The 17,235-nt window shown below is 30.7% G+C and overlaps 6 protein-coding genes across 15 annotated transcripts in view; 3 read left to right on the top strand and 3 right to left on the bottom strand.

The window, feature by feature from the left end:
- The window catches only part of LOC114876959 (microtubule-associated protein futsch-like), a 33,611-nt gene extending 31,790 nt beyond the window's left edge, over nucleotides 1-1,821 (top strand). For both annotated transcript variants that reach the window (XM_029188959.2, XM_029188958.2), the window contains one exon: nucleotides 681-1,821. In XM_029188959.2, the coding sequence (XP_029044792.2) occupies nucleotides 681-863 (183 nt within the window). In that variant the 3' untranslated portion in view covers nucleotides 864-1,821. The remainder of the gene's footprint in view (nucleotides 1-680) is intronic.
- Nucleotides 1-17,235, bottom strand: part of LOC114876962 — a 75,126-nt gene that overhangs the window by 55,276 nt on the left and 2,615 nt on the right. Inside the window, exon 1 of one of the 3 annotated variants that reach the window (XM_029188970.2) lies at nucleotides 3,205-3,321. The exons of the other annotated variants lie outside the window; for them this stretch is intronic. The gene's annotated coding sequence lies outside the window, so the exon portion shown is untranslated. Of the gene's footprint in view, nucleotides 1-3,204; nucleotides 3,322-17,235 lie in introns of those variants that run through there. 3 annotated transcript variants of the gene reach the window in all.
- Nucleotides 1,834-2,861, bottom strand: LOC114876975. 2 transcript variants are annotated; one of them, XM_029188992.2, is made up of 2 exons: nucleotides 2,697-2,861; nucleotides 1,834-2,472 (listed from the first exon to the last, which is right to left on the bottom strand). In XM_029188992.2, the coding sequence occupies exon 2, from the start codon at nucleotides 2,469-2,471 to the stop codon at nucleotides 1,905-1,907; it is 567 nt and encodes a 188-aa protein (XP_029044825.1). In that variant the 5' UTR covers nucleotide 2,472; nucleotides 2,697-2,861; the 3' UTR covers nucleotides 1,834-1,904. The 2 variants fall into 2 exon arrangements, with proteins under 2 accessions (XP_029044825.1, XP_029044823.1); XM_029188990.2 differs by having other exon boundaries at nucleotides 2,709-2,861.
- LOC114876964 (heparan-sulfate 6-O-sulfotransferase 2) lies at nucleotides 3,461-9,330 on the top strand. 2 transcript variants are annotated; one of them, XM_029188973.2, is made up of 4 exons: nucleotides 3,461-4,001; nucleotides 4,508-4,911; nucleotides 5,301-5,480; nucleotides 6,228-9,328. In XM_029188973.2, exons 1-4 carry the CDS (start codon nucleotides 3,563-3,565, stop codon nucleotides 6,543-6,545), a joined length of 1,341 nt encoding a protein of 446 aa, XP_029044806.1. In that variant the 5' UTR covers nucleotides 3,461-3,562; the 3' UTR covers nucleotides 6,546-9,328. The 2 variants fall into 2 exon arrangements, with proteins under 2 accessions (XP_029044806.1, XP_046142565.1); XM_046286609.1 differs by lacking the exon at nucleotides 5,301-5,480 and having other exon boundaries at nucleotides 6,228-9,330.
- LOC114876974 (SPRY domain-containing protein 7) lies at nucleotides 9,519-11,034 on the bottom strand. The gene is made up of 4 exons (XM_029188989.2): nucleotides 10,570-11,034; nucleotides 10,085-10,362; nucleotides 9,922-10,024; nucleotides 9,519-9,843 (listed from the first exon to the last, which is right to left on the bottom strand). The coding sequence occupies exons 1-4, from the start codon at nucleotides 10,679-10,681 to the stop codon at nucleotides 9,746-9,748; spliced, it is 591 nt and encodes a 196-aa protein (XP_029044822.1). The 5' UTR covers nucleotides 10,682-11,034; the 3' UTR covers nucleotides 9,519-9,745.
- On the top strand, nucleotides 11,183-17,151 carry LOC114876965 (probable elongation factor 1-delta). 5 transcript variants are annotated; one of them, XM_029188975.2, is made up of 9 exons: nucleotides 11,189-11,295; nucleotides 13,299-13,433; nucleotides 14,198-14,656; nucleotides 15,255-15,353; nucleotides 15,533-15,605; nucleotides 15,682-15,875; nucleotides 16,190-16,259; nucleotides 16,319-16,444; nucleotides 16,521-17,151. In XM_029188975.2, the coding sequence occupies exons 2-9, from the start codon at nucleotides 13,341-13,343 to the stop codon at nucleotides 16,673-16,675; spliced, it is 1,269 nt and encodes a 422-aa protein (XP_029044808.1). In that variant the 5' UTR covers nucleotides 11,189-11,295; nucleotides 13,299-13,340; the 3' UTR covers nucleotides 16,676-17,151. The 5 variants fall into 5 exon arrangements, with proteins under 5 accessions (XP_046142567.1, XP_029044808.1, XP_029044809.1 ...); XM_046286610.1 differs by lacking the exon at nucleotides 11,189-11,295 and adding an exon at nucleotides 11,315-11,502; XM_029188976.2 differs by lacking the exon at nucleotides 14,198-14,656 and having other exon boundaries at nucleotides 11,192-11,295.

The following is a 17,235-nucleotide window of genomic DNA, read 5'->3' as shown; positions in this document are numbered from 1 at the left end:
TCGGATGGGTCATATGTCATTGGAAAGCCCTTGACGAGAGGAACACAATGGTGTGGGTGGGAGGTCTTAAATATGTGACCTTGATCCGCTAGAGGTCAAAAACTAAAGTGCCCCAAAACATATAAATTCGATAATTTTTTTTTTCTTATTTAACGAGGAGAAATCTTCGAAAAAGACACCCTAACCCAAGCTAACCTAACCTAACCCTAACCTAACCTAAATATGGTGGTATCTGCGGTGGTTTGCACGTTACACAGCAACATTCGCTTTTTTATCATAATCCAGCGTCAGAAGCGGGTCTACCTGGACGAAAACCTCTCGCACAACAAAATTAACATAATTTTAGTTTTTGACCTCTAGCGGGTCAAGGTCACATATTTAACACCTCCCACCCACACCATTGTGTTCCTCTCGTCAAGGGCTTTCCAATGACATATGACCCATCCGGATTTAACGTCGAGCTTTTGAGTAAACTCAATATATATATTTGACCTCTACCGGGTCAAGGTCATATATTTAAGACCTCCCACCCACACCATTGTGTTCCTTTCCAATGATATATGACGCATCCGAATTTTCATCCCACCTTTTGGTAAAGTCCAACCGAACATTGATAGCACCTTTGCACTTTTGCCTGACCCTCGAGAGAAATAAAAATATTCTACGTTTTTCTGTTCCAGAACGACGAGGGTGCGCCTCTGATGTGCGTCAGTGAATCTGGTGGATCAGCCAGATGGGAGATCCAGGGTCTACTGAGCCACCATAGCAGATGCTCAAGGGGTCATCCAGCTATTTATTCTAGCGTCGAACCTGCTCTATCCTGGCTACGCAATTCTGTGCCCGCTTTGCAAACGCAAAGCTAAAGGCAATCATTTAATTACAAAAGTTATTCGACGAATTCGATAGGGCAGACACACTTATAAATGCGGAAAGTTCATGGGAGGGAACCGACAGACTGAATGTTCCTGTTGAAATTAACGAAACGCAACGAACAGAGGATAATCGTGTACTTAATTCGTGTCTGTTTTTTGTTTCAAACAGTATGTTCCTACATAAATGCGAAGAACACTGAACGGCCATAATTTGTTCCGCATTAGAAAAAGAGGTTCTGTATGTAAATGATATCTTTTTTTTTTTTATGATAACTACTGATTTAATGGGCTGATACTGCAATATTCCGTAGTTTTTACACTTACGACATCCGTGCAGGAAAAAAAAAATGAATGACAGAGAGATATATATCGTATATAATTGGCAACACGATACTTATTTACAATTAAGAAATTTGTAAATACTGTATAAAGCGACTGTTTAATATGCTTAATGTTGTAAGAGATTTTTGTACGAAATAGGTCTCTTTAATGATATTATATAAGTATGACCATGAAAAAAATTCGGTACGTTTCAGACTCCTGTTTTTGTTCTACTTATTATCTGATGGTTTGTTCATTTTATATAATAACTGTATCTAGTAAAAATACTTGTGTAACATGTTCGCAAGTATCATTTAAATCTGGTTATTGTATAGAGATCAAGAAGAAAATGAAAGTATTTATTTGAAATAAGAGACCAATATATAAATGCACCAGATTATTCATGCAACTGTTTATTTCAGTGATCCTAAGGGATTTCTGAAATGAATACTGGACTAGGCTAAGAGATAGATAGGATAAATGTATATAATATATAAGTATTTTAATTAATAAAATACATTGTTATAAAAAGATACAATAATAAAATATGTTAATGTATGCATAGTCACTGATAAATAAGTAAGTATTTTTATATACTAAGATAGAAAATAAATGTATTTTAAATGAATTCAATGCCTTCTTTTTTCAAGTCCACAGAATTTTATTCTTAAAACCATCAGTTAACTATTATTGTATATATACAATACATTCTTAATCTAATTGTTTCTTAGGCATAGCTGCAATTTCAGCTGCTGTTACTGTAGCATCTATAGCAATTAACGATTCAGAAATGCTAGTTATCACTTCATTGTACTTAGAAAAGATTTCATTTATATGATTATTTAACCCTTGACTTTCTTCGTACAACTTAAGGTATGATAAATTTAAATTATTAAGTTTGTTCGATAACTCTGGCACATCCCTTAAACAGTCAGTTTCTAATACAGGCATTAACTCCTGCATCTGTTGTAATAATTCATAATTTCTTTGAATCTCTGGTGCCATTGCTAGCAACAATTGGAGTTTAGCTTCTGTAGGTATCTCTACACTTTCAAACTCTGGATCTAAATAACTATTTAGCTCTGGTAACCGTTTCATCATAGCATTTGCTTTCTCTCGTCCTGACATTGCAGATGAGATTAATGTGTTTACATTCGAAAGTTGGTCAGTCATAGGATTTTCTGGTGGCATATCATTGCCTTGATTTGCCTTCATAAGACCATATATTTGTTTTTCCAAGTGAGCAATTCTATCCTCTAACAACTCAATAGTTCCCATTCTAGACACCAAAACAAAAAATATGTTTCCATACATGAGGTATAAGTTAATCGGAAGAAGAGATACACTGGACTTTGCACAACTTAATGAACTATCTTCCAAGGAGACATGTTAATAGCTTCTTTTTTATAGAATACATAAGACAAAGTGATTATTAATGGATCAAGAAGAAAATATTCAACTCTACACTCCTAGTTATCTTTCCTACCTATTTATACTACTTACTTGAATACTCACTTGAAAACTCAAGAACTGTATTTCAGTGTATACAACAAATAATTATAAATACCGATATTTATATGCCTAAAATTACAAGGCAAAACGTCAATTTTGACAACTGGAATTAGGTTATGTGTACGCTCTGAAGTAGTGCAATAATCAATGGAATGCGCACGGAGACGAGTGACTAAATTCAGAAAATGGCGCTAAATCGAATATGTTCCCACCCTTCAATTTCAATATATTTGACACTTATTACATTAAAACATTGATAATTTCAATAACCAGCAATCATAAATACCTAAATACATGATATAACGCTTATAAATAAATCATAAGATGTTCAAATTTGCTTGAAGTATAGCAATTAACCACACTCAATTTTTGCATGGTTTCTTGTTACATTCTTAAACAATATCAAGTATCATTATATTATATTGGCATATTTAAATAAGACAAATGTTGAAGAATACGTATTCAAATACAATCGTTCTTTATGGTGAGAGGGACTTACCCCAAATCTTGAGCGCAAAAATAGGCAACGGTACCGCTTTAAATAGATTCGTCGTGGTGGTGCATAAGCATGTATATGCATATAAACACATCGTATACACTCCGTAAGTCTGCACTTTTAAATAAATTCTCCCCACTTCACTTTAGGAAACTGTTACAGACGAGTACCAGATAATGTTCGTAAGAGAACCGCGTCGCGACCAACAAGTATCGCGAGAAGTAGCGGAACCGCGGTAACCGTGGTAGGGATACAGTATCTGACATGGCCGACGTCCGCTGGGAGCGTAGTTTTGGTCGGGCCGTAACGGCGAGTAGTACGCGGTGTATGCAGCAGTGAAAAAAAAACATGGGGTACGATAATGGGCAGACGGTCAAACGAAGAAGGCGTTAGCGAACTCTCGGTCCTTGTACAGGACGATTTATGCGAGAGGACCGCGACGATGGAGTCACGAGCACGGAGGACTCGGTTGCGTAGCATTGTAGGGATATGTTTGTTTCTCGCGCTCACGAGTATCATCTATCTCGGCTACTTTTGTCCGGATCATGTATGCGCTCTAACGAGCCGCGAGATCAAGGAATCCGTAAGATTATCCGAGGGTCTGTCCGCGGGTCCCGGCTCTGGTTTGTCTTCCGTCTCCGTTGAATTCGACAAAAATGGCCTGCTCTCCGTACATCCTGCTTTTAGATTGCAGAGTATTCAAGGGAGCCTCGGTTACGACGATGTCTTTACCAATGATACCTTCCAGTTTGACATTAATGGTCATGATGTCATTGTTTTCTTACATATCCAGAAAACTGGTAAATATCACATATAAATATGTATAAATTGTTTATGTAACTTGTTTTTTCTTTTTAATGAATCTTATAATCCATGACAGCTTTTGTATTTATTTTAGTGTTATTTGAAATTAAATAAATTATTTTTATTTGAAGTTAATTATATGATATCAATATAAGAGAAAGATAATTAATCATGTAAACTGAATGATCCAAATTACTTTAAGATTATGGAATGTCTGCATAAGCACATATTTTTATTTGACTTTGTACTTAGACTTCTTTGGACTAGTGCCAGCCAATCCTATATCTCAATAAAAACAATGCAACATCCCTTCTGACCATTGTACAACTGAATCTTTGCATTATTCATCAGGCAATGTGAAACCTCCAAGCCCTATCTTAGAAAGAGAAAGAACAATTCAGGGATGTTGCACTGTTTAATATGCTATTCATGCATATACCTGTTTCCTTTTGGTTTCTTTGTTCCTTTGTATATTTCTTCTGTATATTCCTTTTTGTTACAGGAGGAACATTATTTGGAAAACACTTAGTTAGAGATCTGGATTTGCAAAGACCTTGTTCTTGTCAGAGAAGGCGTAAGCGTTGTTTTTGTTTCCGTCCAAATCGCAATGAAAATTGGCTTTTCTCAAGATATTCTACCGGTTGGAAATGTGGTTTACACGCTGACTGGACAGAATTGACCGGTTGTGTTGATACCGAGTTAAATAAGATCGAAGGGGATGGGATAAAACGTAGATACTTTTATATAACTATCATAAGGGATCCTGTTGCACGATACTTGTCTGAATTTAGGCATGTACAAAGAGGTGCAACTTGGAGAGGTGCTAGACATTGGTGCGGAGGAACACAAGCCAATATACCACAATGTTATCCTGGATCTAGTTGGCAAGGTGTTTCTTTAGAACAAGTAAGTTAAATAATGAATTTAATTAACTTCCCTAATTTAGAAATATTTCATTATTCTAGTATTCTCATCCTACATTCATAATAGTATAACTTCTTTCATAAGCAAAACATTCAGTATGTTATCTGAAGGCTTTCACATTTAGAAACACATTAAGATAAGCAATTGCTCTTATCTAAAGTCTACTTTTTTTCTTCTCTATATGTATAGATATAGTTATTATGAAAGCAACAATCATTTGATACTGAAATTTTACAACTTACAAAAATCTTTGTTTATGTTGTATAATAAATATAAATAGAAAAAAAACCCTGTAAAATTGAAATAGAATAAGTTTTAATTATAAGTATCTATTCCAATGTTTTGATAAGAAAACATTGTGGTTTATGTAGTTTATGGCATGTCCATATAATTTGGCAAGCAATCGCCAAACCAGAATGTTGGCTGACTTATCAATTGTTGGTTGTTACAACTCTACGCTCAGCAGCTTGGAGAGAGATCGTCTCATGTTGGCTAGTGCTAAACACAATTTACAATTCATGCCTTTCTTCATGTTGACTGAGTACCAGAAAGTAAGAACTATCTTTTTTTTTTTTTTTCGATACACTAACAGTGCATGTTGCATGTTCTAACATCATCACATCTCATTGAAATAATTTCTAATCGTTTTTCCAGTATTTCTGATGTAATGTATTCAAGAAAAAAGAAATATCTTCGTATGTTAATTTAAGTTTTATGTTGCATATAAAAAGTTATTTTAAAATTCTTCCTTATAATTTGTTTGAATTTCGAAAGAAATCATTTTAGCTCTGACTTGCTTCAACTATTTATGTTAACAACGTATCTTGTGTTGTACTCGAGAATCGTCTGTTGAAAGGTAGTTCTTAATGTAAATATTTGTCTTACCCACCGTACAGGGATCATAAAACAGTTTGCGCTTTTAATCTTTTTCTTTTTCATTTAACCAAATAAAATGTTTTCTGATTTACACGCGCGCATTTTAGAATATTTATAAGCCCACAGAATTCATCCGTAACCCGAGTCAATGGGTTTTTTAATCATAGTTATGTATGATAGAACATCGTTTCATTCCAACTTTGACCTTTTTATTATTCCTTGATTGACATGTTGTTGACCATGATATTGTATGTATATTATTGCATGTATAGAAAACTAATGCACTTATTAATATTCATGATTTAAACAACCATACTTTCCTATCCCATATGTATCTTGTTTAATAGAATGCACATTCCATCTACCATATAAATTGTTACTTGTTATATAAATTTTATGACGTTGAATTCTAAATGGTATAGGTGGGACAGTATTCTTTTGAGGAAACATTTGGAATGAGATTTGCTGTTGCATTTGAGCAACATAATGCAACATTGAGCGCCGCAACAATGGCAACTCTTACCGCAGAACAATTAGATGCGGTGCGTAGATTAAATAGATTGGATCTGGAACTTTACGAGTTTGCAAAAAATCTTGCATTTCAAAGATTTAAACGGCTCAGAGATCGTGATCCATATTTCGTACAACGATTTCAACATCTTGGGGAATTACCTTCGAGACAGAGCGTAACAGAATTCAATTGGGATTCTGTTATTGAAGATACAACGGATGTTGAATGATCTGTAAGTATGTTACTACTAAATACTACTACCGATGCTTTACATTCACAAGCAAAGAAATTCGCTCTGAATCTGAGCATCTCAGGGATTCATCCTTGAAAGAAAATGTTTTACATAGAATTATTGTGTGCAGTTGTCTGCATGATGTTTACCAAAAGCGTTTATAGGAATTAATTTGGATAAAAACCAAAGAGAGCTCAGAGGATCTTAGTAAAATCCGTGGTATCCTCTTTTAGTAGTTATATGTAAAAGTGTATATTAAATAATGCCACAAATATTTTATGATTTTTACAATGTTCATAAATTCTCTTTAAAAGTTCTTCCATTTTATGTAACTTTGCTTATGATAATTGTTTAAAAGTCAGTTCGAAAAAATATTACTATTATAAATTGGATATTTATTTTCTGAATACGTATTTAAACTGGGAAATTTAATACACTCAGGAAGTATTAACATGGATGTGTTCTAAAACATGTGTTTGCCATGTAACATGATACTCATTATTTTAAATATGTTTTCATATTTTTTTAAACGTGGTACAAATTAAGTTTATGATCTTATAATTAAAACTACTAAGTGCATTCAATATTACGAAACATATTCGTATTATTTTCTTTTCGTCTATCTATGAATATATTTTTCAAAGATAAGATATTTTCTCATATATAAAGAAAAAATATACTTTTGGTATACTACTATACTATAAATTTGTCAATAATACTTTAATCATTTTATTATAAATTAAAGGTAATACTTCGATTTTCAAGTAATTAAGTAAATTTAATATTAGAAAGTTTTCTCCTAAATAAAAATATTTACATTTGAAAATGATTAATAAAAAAAAATTTCTTGCTTCATAAATGTATTAAAAATGACAAATTAGGTCATTATGTACATTCCTAATTAATACATCAAGGAGATAATAAAAGCGACATTCAACATATATAAAAATTTCTATTTATAGCAGTTTTCAATGGAAGAATAAATATTAAAAATTAATTTTGTAAATATATCTAAAAGTCTATATTTTTTAACAGAATTATTTGCAATGTTATTTGAATGAAGTGGTATTAGATTTAATAAAAGAGATCATTATAGTATAGGTGGTAAAATGTTCATGTGAATGTTGGAATGAATGATCATACATTGGATAAACGTGATTAATAATAGGTACTAAATCGTGGGTATCTATTTGATAATATAACAACTCACAACGGTCTTTTTTATTTAGTACCGGTATATGTTTTTCTAAAATACCCGATTCCCATAGTTTGACACACTATATTAGCAAGTCAAAAATGATAAATTTCATTAAGTTAGAAAGAATTATGCAGCTGTATAATCTATTAGAATTGTATGTGCAATAAGACTCAATGGGTTACCATTATAAATATTTCATATCATTCAGTCATGAAATAAGTGTAATATATTCTATATATACATTAGATATGTTTAGGTAGTTTGCATTAAATCATTATGGAGCAAAATGCAAATACTCTCTTTAATGTGCTATTCATCTTCTGTATGATTACCATGTTTATATTATAAGTTAGATTGTAAAATGAGTGCCATGAATTGTATAGGACAAATTGATCTGGTTTTATCCTTATTTTTAAGTTTCGTATTAAACTCAATTATATTAATAATAAAATTGACAAATTTCTTTCTAAAAATTGTTCATAAATTTAAGGCATTCATTGCCTATGTTAAATATTTTGTTGTTGATTTATAAATGATAATTGCAGTTATTATTTGTCAATTTTTCATGTATTTATAATATTATAATTAGTGCCAATTTAATTTTGATAAAATGAAAATATTTTTTTTTTAATGCAACTCAGTGATTTAGACAGGAAAAAACATGAAACTACTACCTTCTTATAAATCAACAACTTGTATCTATTCATAAACATATATATTAAACATGTAATATGATTAATGACAATGATCATTTAAAAGTAACATTAAGGACCAAAGATTTAATAAGTTTTTACAAAACTGCAGAGAGCTTGTTACAAGCAATTGTAAAAAGTTTTTATATGTTCTTAAAAGAAGCAATTATGATAATTGCTGTAAATGAAAAGATATATTGTGCAACATCTTTTCATCTATATATATGTACAATAATTAGAGGTATTAACTTGGATGAAAACACAAATGATCTTTTAAGCAATCAATGCACAGAAACAGGTTTTTAGCAATATACTTCTATTTTTTCATATTTATCTTAACTATGTGTTAGCATGTTCTAAATAAATGAAAGATAATCCAATTTAAATCACACAGGGTGGGTGAGGTATTTTAAAATTGTTAAGTGTAATACTATTGCAAACATTGTCTGCTATTTTATCAACTTCATTTTTTTTTGTCAAGTTTCATCACTCATATTATCATACATATAGGAAGTGTTTATCTCATTGTGCGTGTAAAGGAATGTCTGTGGTTATTTGTAGGCAATTATTAGATTAATAGTAATTTGAGTATTTGCATTATCAGCATTGTAAAAATGCGCACTGTCCAATTAACATAAATGAAAAATTAGCTTTAACATGTAATATGAAATTTTTAGCACGAAATTAATTTAATTAATGAAAACAAAAAGCCATGACAGTAGCCTAATAAAGCAAAGTATAGGCCTAAGCCAATGGTACCTTATGTAAGTCAGTGTACATACCACACCATTAACTCATTAAGGAACAATAAATTGTTGTGTACACAATATTATATACAATCTTATACAGACATATAAATACATAAATATATATATATATTATATAAAAATATATGTAAGTTGTACACATATATTTAAAATTATGTTATTTGGTTATTAAACAATTATATAAAAAAAAATGTAGTTATTTTAAGATACATGCCACATTCAGAACCAGTTCCGATTAATCCAAAAAATCTGTACATATCCTTTTATTTTAAATATTATCCCAAAGGTATGATTAAGAGTAATGAAGGCAAAATATAAATTAAAATGTTTATTTTGCACTTGCTAATTAAATATATTTGTACATTATTTTTAAGAGAAATATTGTTTATCCATAAAATTACGTTTTAAGATCTTTTTCAAATAAGAATAATTTTTGATTCTGTACTTTAATGTTAGACAAATACAAGATGGATATACATAAAATACTTTGATAATGTCAACTTCCAAAGAGTATGACATTAATGTATTAGTACTTTTTTGCTAGAGCAACGATTGCTCTAGCATTATCTTTTCAAAACCTGTAGGTGGAGGATGAGCAAAATTATCCAAAATTAAGTCTAAAATGGCCCCATCGTCCACTAAAAAGAAAGATTACCCTGTATACTTGTACACGAATACCCTTAATTTGTAAACTCTTTTGATCTGAAAAAAATTACCATAAAGTACTGGATACACAGTCCCTTTTATGCCCATTATAGGGGCATCCATTGATTTTCCATTTAAATAGAAATTAAGTTCTATGTGGTCATAAGATACACCCTGATAAACAACATATCATTAGTTTATCATTGTACGCATTCTTATATCATTCCTACTTACAATAATGTCCCCTTCTTGAACTTGATTTTGTATTTTATGTATTTCTTGTTGATTATGCCTTATAATACCATCGGAATTAAGTGCCCAACTTTCTGTATCATTTCCCCCAATAGCAACATTGAGATCTGTGGATCTTGTGGCTAATCCAATTGCCCATATACCACCTTGTTGTATTTTAACTTCAAAATAACTTTTACTTTGGGCAAGAGGAGCGTTTGTTAAGGCACCACCACGACCACATACTCTTAGACCGTTTTTTACTATCACAACTTCATGTCCTGTACCAATTTGACAATTTCTTTAAATTCTATTACATTAAAATAACTCTGCATTCCTTATCGTTAATTAGAAGTTTCAACGTGACAATAATAGATCATCAATATCCTTAATTTTGAAATGCGAAAAAAATATAAATTCTATGCAAAATTCGATGATACAAGTTTAACATTCTTAGACATTATCCCGATCGTTAAAATAAAAATTACCCATGAAAGATGTGTCTAAAGCTATAGGATTTGGTTCTTTCTTCGGCGTTTGTGTTGCGGCAAAGCCGAGGCCGTCAAAACAGTTTCTTAAACAGCAAAACATCATTGTCATTTTACGATTCTTTTAAATAAATAATTACGTCATCATGATGCTTCTAGGAGAAAAATTTTTTTTCCTCCTGTAGAATTCGAACACCTTACAATATTTACTTTTGTTGCACAGAAACTGTTATAATACTTAGATACAAACGAAACGCAGTGATGCGCGCATTTGATGCACAGCATAAAGTATATAGGCTTCCCTAAAGAAAATGGCGTTACAGAGGAAGTACGAAATCTCAAAATCTTAATTATGACGATATTAATATTATAAATGATTTAGAAACAAAACGTTATAATTTTTAATTGTTAAATATTATAAAGTTTACTGTATACTGTGCTTGATATTGGTCGCGTATCTCGTTGGGTGAGCTTGTGGCGCCGCTTCCCATATGACAAAAAATGTTTTAGATGTCGGTGTTTCAGATCATGAAACAAATTCCGATAAAGGGTTACTCTATGTTGTACCTCGTTTATGGTAAATAGGGCACCCTAGTGACATCTTTCAACATTGACCGTATAACCAGTGTTTCTATTTCTTTTTAATTGGCACGTTATATCCGGCATACAGAAATTTTGGCAAACGGACAATTGTTGCAGCAAGCTGACAACCTGTAACGAGTCAAGGTAGATTTAACAATATTTAAGCGGCATACAATTTACACGCACAGTTTATCAGTTTGCAACATCAACGACAGTTGAATTAGTTGTACTTTGCTATATAATCGTCAAATTAATCGATCAATACGGCACATGGCGGATTCGTGTTAATAATATTCCAGTGAAAAATTTACTGTTTGTTCGAACGCGATTGCATAAACTATTGGCTCATTGGTTCGTAAATGGTCCCTTTTAATTTCGTTCTTTGATTGATGTGATATATATTTAATTTATAGTTATAACCTATCGTACACGATTTTATCTATATTACAAACATCTGTTTTCTGCTCATGACAATAATTAAAGTTTAAATGATCTAAAAACCTATAAGCTTCTCTTAAGCTATGCTTAAAAATCTTGAACAAATATTGGTGTAGTTGATGGTTAATTTATAAATTCCAGGAACTAAAGCCAGAATGTCAACTTTTCTTGGGCTTATTAAGGAGATACCAGGCATCTCAGTGGATCGTTTTGATGGAGAGAATTTAACATCTTCTGTATTTTTTCTTAGTCATTGTCATTGTGATCATATGCATGGTTTATCTGACCATTTTTTCGAATATTTAGATGAAAATAATAAATATCTGTATTGTAGTCATATCACAAAAGCACTGTTAAAAAATAAATTTAAATTTAAAGATAATTGTGTAAAAGAAGTAACTATTGACACATCTATTGTTATAGAATATAAAGTACAGAATGAAGATGAAATCCTTATTTCTGTAACTTCCATATCTGCAGGACATTGTCCTGGATCAGTAATGTTTCTTTTCGAAAGAAATAATGTTTCGGTATTATATACTGGTGATTTTCGTATTAATCCAAAGGATTTCTCAAAGTTGAAAAGTTTACATTATTGTAAAGATTCTAAATTGTTTCCTAGAACATTTACCAAAATCTATTTAGATACAACATTTCTAAGCAATGATTTTGCCTTTTTTCCAACTAGACAAGAGACTGTACTGAAAATATGTACAGTTACTAAAGACTGGTTAAATAAGGACCCAAGAAATGTTGTTATTCTGGAATGTTCAGCCACGTACGGTTCTGAATTTCTTTTCATAGAATTATTTAAAGTGTTAAATATGAAAATTCATGTAAAACATTATGTATATGAAACTTATTGTCGCATTGAACAACTATCGTGTTGTGTTACAAATGATCCAAATAGTACACCAATACATGCTTGTAAGCAAAAAATATCTTCATCAGGTTTACGTTGTAGAAGCAATGTAAAAGAAGAAAATATTATGATTATTATTCCATCTGTAATGAAATGGAGAAAAAAAGATACAAGTGTAATAGGGGAGTGGGATACAGTGAGAGAAAGAACTTTCAATGTATGTTATGCTACCCACTCTTCTTTCAATGAACTCAAAGCATTTATTCAGTATTTTAAGGCATTAGAGATATATCCTTGTGTTGTTAAAACAGAAGAAGAACAAGAGGTATATCATTTGTTAGATGAAATCGCAAACAAATCAGATAAACAGATAATATTGAAACAGACATATAAATTAAAGCTTCCAAATAAAAAAGAATCAAATAAAGTTCCATTTAAATCTGAATATTTTAGTAGTGACGATGATAGTTTATGATACTAATTAATATTTGTTTGCTAATAAGCACTGAATACTAATTAATATTTGTTTGCTAATGGACACTAGATACTAATTAATATTTGTTTGTTAACAGGCACTAGATACTAATTTTTGCAATATGTTGTTATATGATTTTAAAAATCTGATAGATTTATACAATATTGTATATGTTTTATATGTATTTTATACACAAAGTTGTATTTTCAATAAATACAGTTAACTAAACATTTTTTAATATATTTATTTTTCATATACAAGTACATCTAATTTATACACATATTTTAATCTTTTATTACTTTGATATAATTAAACTAAAAATTTATAAAGAATTTCAAAAACTTCTGAGATTGGTAAATTTTCATGTTACAGAAATTTACTTGCATCTTTATTATTGAATAAATCATCTAAAACATGGAAAAATCAGCATTAGCCCAAGAAAAGGTATGGTTTGATAAGCCATCCTATGACAAGGCAGAACGGCTATATTTTGAAAGAATGGCTAAGGTAAGTACTTCAATTGCAGTATTTTATATTAATATTACTGAATAAAGATGACTGCCAACAGGAATAGGGTGAATGTTTTTAAACATACAGTAAAATTAATACGAAAAACGTTTGGTTTTTATTCATTTTGATTATGGTAATGTTAAAACAAATTTTTATTGGCAATTATAATGTCTGAAAGTATGTTTATAAACAGAAAATTTTAAACCTATTATTGTTAGCCCCAACATCTATAACTAATGTGTGCTCTTTTGTTATGCCTTATGTTCTTTTTGTTGTACTAACTAAAAACTAACATTTCTAACACACACTTCAGGGAATATCTGGTGATAGGGAACATTTCACCTGCTTATAATTTCACAAGGTGTTGGGAATTTTATTTTTCTTCTAAGAACTTAATTCCCATTTATAGTTGCATATTTAAATACAATTATGTGATGTTTTATTTCTATTTTCCTAATACAAAGTATTTATAATAAATATAAAACATATAATATCAGAGTTGCAATATAATTTGCTATTAAGTTGCGTATATTGTTTGATTACACACAATGTATTATATTACATGTTTATGTCATTCATAAGTTAAATAATGCATGAAACTTTTACTAAAGATATTTGATTTCTATGCAGTTATATTTGAGTAGTAACAATATAAAATGTATTAAATCTATAACAGAAACAAGCTTTGTTTAGTTTCCATTTTATATGCAATATTTACAAGACGTTAGTTCCTACTTGCATAGCTTGACACATGTTTCAAGGTGGTGTCCCATAAAATTATGGAAAGCTGCTCTCTTAAATCTGAGGTTTCTCTAACAAACAATTGTCAAGATATTCTGAATAGTAATTCTTTATCTAAGACAAAGTCTAAGAAATCTAAAGATAATCAACTGATAATTTCTGACAACATCTCAAATGACATAACAAATTCCAAGAAAAAGATGTCAAACGCGAATAAAGATGAAGATGAATACAATATGCAGAAAAAAGAAAATGTAGAAGAAAAGCAGAAGTCTGTAACATTTAAGATTGATACAAACGGGAAAGAAACTAGCCCTACGAATGATGTATCTAAGAAATATAATACAAAAGAAGTAAAAGAAGAAAAGAATAAAGCTGATACAAGACATAGAAACAGGGGAAAGGCAAAGAAAGATGCTAAGGAAAGCAAAGAAAATGTTGCATCATTAACAAGGAATAAGCAGCAGTTACCTACTCAGGTACATACTGTAATGCATACTTAATATTTTGTGTGCATCAATTCAATATTTATAGTATTTTATTTATTTCATTATTATATAAATTTTATTGCATAGATCATTGCAGAAAAATGCTTACATCTAAAATATTTATTAAAAATATTTTGTTCTTATTTATTATCATATTATCACCAATCAATAATCACTTCATAAATATCCAATTAATACTGTTAGCGTATGAACTGCTCTGCCTTCTTTTTAACATTTTGCATGCTTTTTGTATTGTCAAAAGGAATTGCAATATTTGTGTGTTTTGTTATAACTCTGAGCTTATTAATCAAACATTTATGTATAACAGTAATGAATATTTTTTTGTTTTAATTTTTTGTCTTGTATTAACAAATTGATGCAAAATATCTACTTCCACTTGGTTTTCTTTAAATAATCCACCTAAATATTATGAATTGTTTAACAACTTAAACATATTTCATAAGAATGATCAAAGTACAATATATGTACAGTCCTATTAACATTATTATTTAAACCCTAGTGGAAGTATGATACCGAATTGATAACAATGAGTTTAGTTTGAGTTGATGTTTAATATTGGTGAACGCAGGGAAATCAGCAAACCACTAGTTCAATGCTATCTGCTGGTGGAAGTTTAGCCAATGAAGTGGCCAAGGCTCGTCAACATATTAAACAATCCTTACAGTGTGTGAGTACTGCACTCTTTGCACACCCTTATAATAACAAATTTACAAACCTGCTTACTAATATGATATCCAAATTGGAATGTAAATTGGTAGATGTAATATTTAATTATTTAATTAACTCTTTGATTGAAATTTCTATGGACCCTTCTTTCTACTATATATTATTATGCTTATTTTATAGATGGACGATATTGCAGCTGTGGCTGGTCTAACTGCTCCAAATGATAACAAGAAAGACACAGTTGATGTTAGCCGTGAGTATCATACTTTTCATGGAAAATCATTAGTTAGTATCGTAAAATTCACCATATTGTACAATTTCATCGATAGTCGTTCAATCATTGAAAAATATTATTGACAAATTGGATGAACGTGTGAAAGCTCTTGAAGACAAGGTTTCACTCCTATATACCGCTCCTCCAACAATAGCTGTTTGCCCTGCTAAACCTGAACCAGCTACAAAGCAAACGCAGGAAAAAGCTGATGATGACGAGGATGTCGATCTCTTTGGTTCAGATTCAGAGGCAAGTGAGCAGTAATAGTGGAAGATATAAAGCGATCAATCCCCAATTCTATTTACATAATATTTAAAATCATTTGTGCACGATACATTTAGTACACTTCACACACATTTTTTTCAAGTAGGATAAAAAATTGATAAAATGATACGACATTTAGGAAATAATAGTACACCAGATATTCCCAGAATACTGATACATTCAACCCTGTTTTCTTGTATACCACGTCGGTTCAACACAAAACATTACACAATTATTAAAATTTCTATATTTTTACTTATGGCCTATGCTGTAAACTCTTCAAATACTTGGCTTATTAGGGAGAGGATGCAGAAGCTGCAAAAATTAGGGAAGAAAGATTGGCTGCGTATGCCGCGAAAAAGTCCAAAAGTAAGTCATCTACTGAATTTCTACTTGGAATATATAATATATATAATGATATTTTATAGAACCAGCTTTGATCGCTAAGTCGAACATAATATTAGACGTGAAACCGTGGGACGACGAAACAGATATGAAAGCTATGGAAACTGAAGTGCGAAAAATTGAGTGTGATGGTTTATTATGGGGTGCAGGTAAGTTAAAGGCATAAGTTGTTTTATGATAGCTACGTTTTAAATTCTAAATACGAATATTTCTTTTTGTTCACAGCAAAACTTGTTCCCCTAGCTTTTGGAATTCACAAACTTCAAATTTCTTGTGTCGTAGAAGACGACAAAGTTTCTGTAGATTGGCTGACAGAAAAAATTCAGGAAATCGAGGATTTTGTACAAAGCGTAGATATTGCAGCTTTTAATAAAGTATAAAACATTAACGAATTATACTTCATAGAAAATATTTTACCGTTCTAATTGCAATCAGGCATTGATCTGTTGTGCCATCTATTCATTCCACTAGCAATATCTATTTCAGTGAATACATTACATACGTATTATATATTAAATGTGATTGTCCAAGAATCAGAATCTCTAGCTATCGTACTCCAATTACAATACTCGATGGTGTCAATTTATTAAACCGTTTCTAATACTCAAGTAAATTTTTCAATTATGGTCGAAACATCGATATACTATTTATACAAAGAAAACACTATCGTACTATGAATGTTGTAAATGTAATCAAACGTATGAAATTGTAATGTCAATGTAATACCACTTCGTTTATTTGAAAAAAAAAAGTCATGAAATAGATGATATTGCAAGTAAAATAATGCCAATTACTAGTACCATTTTTAAGTGTTTGTTTTGGAACATTGTTACTATGAATAAAAATTATGAACGTATTTCTTGGTTTATTAATTTCCCTTTTTGCGTTTCCTATGTTTTTATTCTGTAATATAAATTATTGGAAGAGTATTTTGTCACTG

The sequence above is a fragment of the Osmia bicornis genome, chromosome 7 (assembly GCF_907164935.1).
Source record: "Osmia bicornis bicornis chromosome 7, iOsmBic2.1, whole genome shotgun sequence".
In the NCBI taxonomy this organism is placed as follows: domain Eukaryota; kingdom Metazoa; phylum Arthropoda; class Insecta; order Hymenoptera; family Megachilidae; genus Osmia; species Osmia bicornis.
This window is presented reverse-complemented; position numbering and strand designations above follow the sequence as displayed.

Coding starts and splice junctions, on each gene's coding strand:
- LOC114876975 (XM_029188992.2), bottom strand. CDS start 2,471: ATGGGAACTATTGAGTTGTTAGAGGATAGAATTGCTCACTTGGAAAAA.
- LOC114876964 (XM_029188973.2), top strand. CDS start 3,563: ATGGGCAGACGGTCAAACGAAGAAGGCGTTAGCGAACTCTCGGTCCTT. Junction 4,002..4,507: donor CTTACATATCCAGAAAACTG/GTAAATATCACA, acceptor TTTTTGTTACAG/GAGGAACATTATTTGGAAAA. Junction 4,912..5,300: donor AAGGTGTTTCTTTAGAACAA/GTAAGTTAAATA, acceptor TGGTTTATGTAG/TTTATGGCATGTCCATATAA.
- LOC114876974 (XM_029188989.2), bottom strand. CDS start 10,681: ATGACAATGATGTTTTGCTGTTTAAGAAACTGTTTTGACGGCCTCGGC. Junction 10,025..10,084: donor TTCAAGAAGGGGACATTATT/GTAAGTAGGAAT, acceptor GTTGTTTATCAG/GGTGTATCTTATGACCACAT. Junction 9,844..9,921: donor TGTGTATCCAGTACTTTATG/GTAATTTTTTTC, acceptor CTTTCTTTTTAG/TGGACGATGGGGCCATTTTA.
- LOC114876965 (XM_029188975.2), top strand. CDS start 13,341: ATGGAAAAATCAGCATTAGCCCAAGAAAAGGTATGGTTTGATAAGCCA. Junction 16,260..16,318: donor TGCCGCGAAAAAGTCCAAAA/GTAAGTCATCTA, acceptor GATATTTTATAG/AACCAGCTTTGATCGCTAAG. Junction 16,445..16,520: donor TGGTTTATTATGGGGTGCAG/GTAAGTTAAAGG, acceptor TTTTGTTCACAG/CAAAACTTGTTCCCCTAGCT.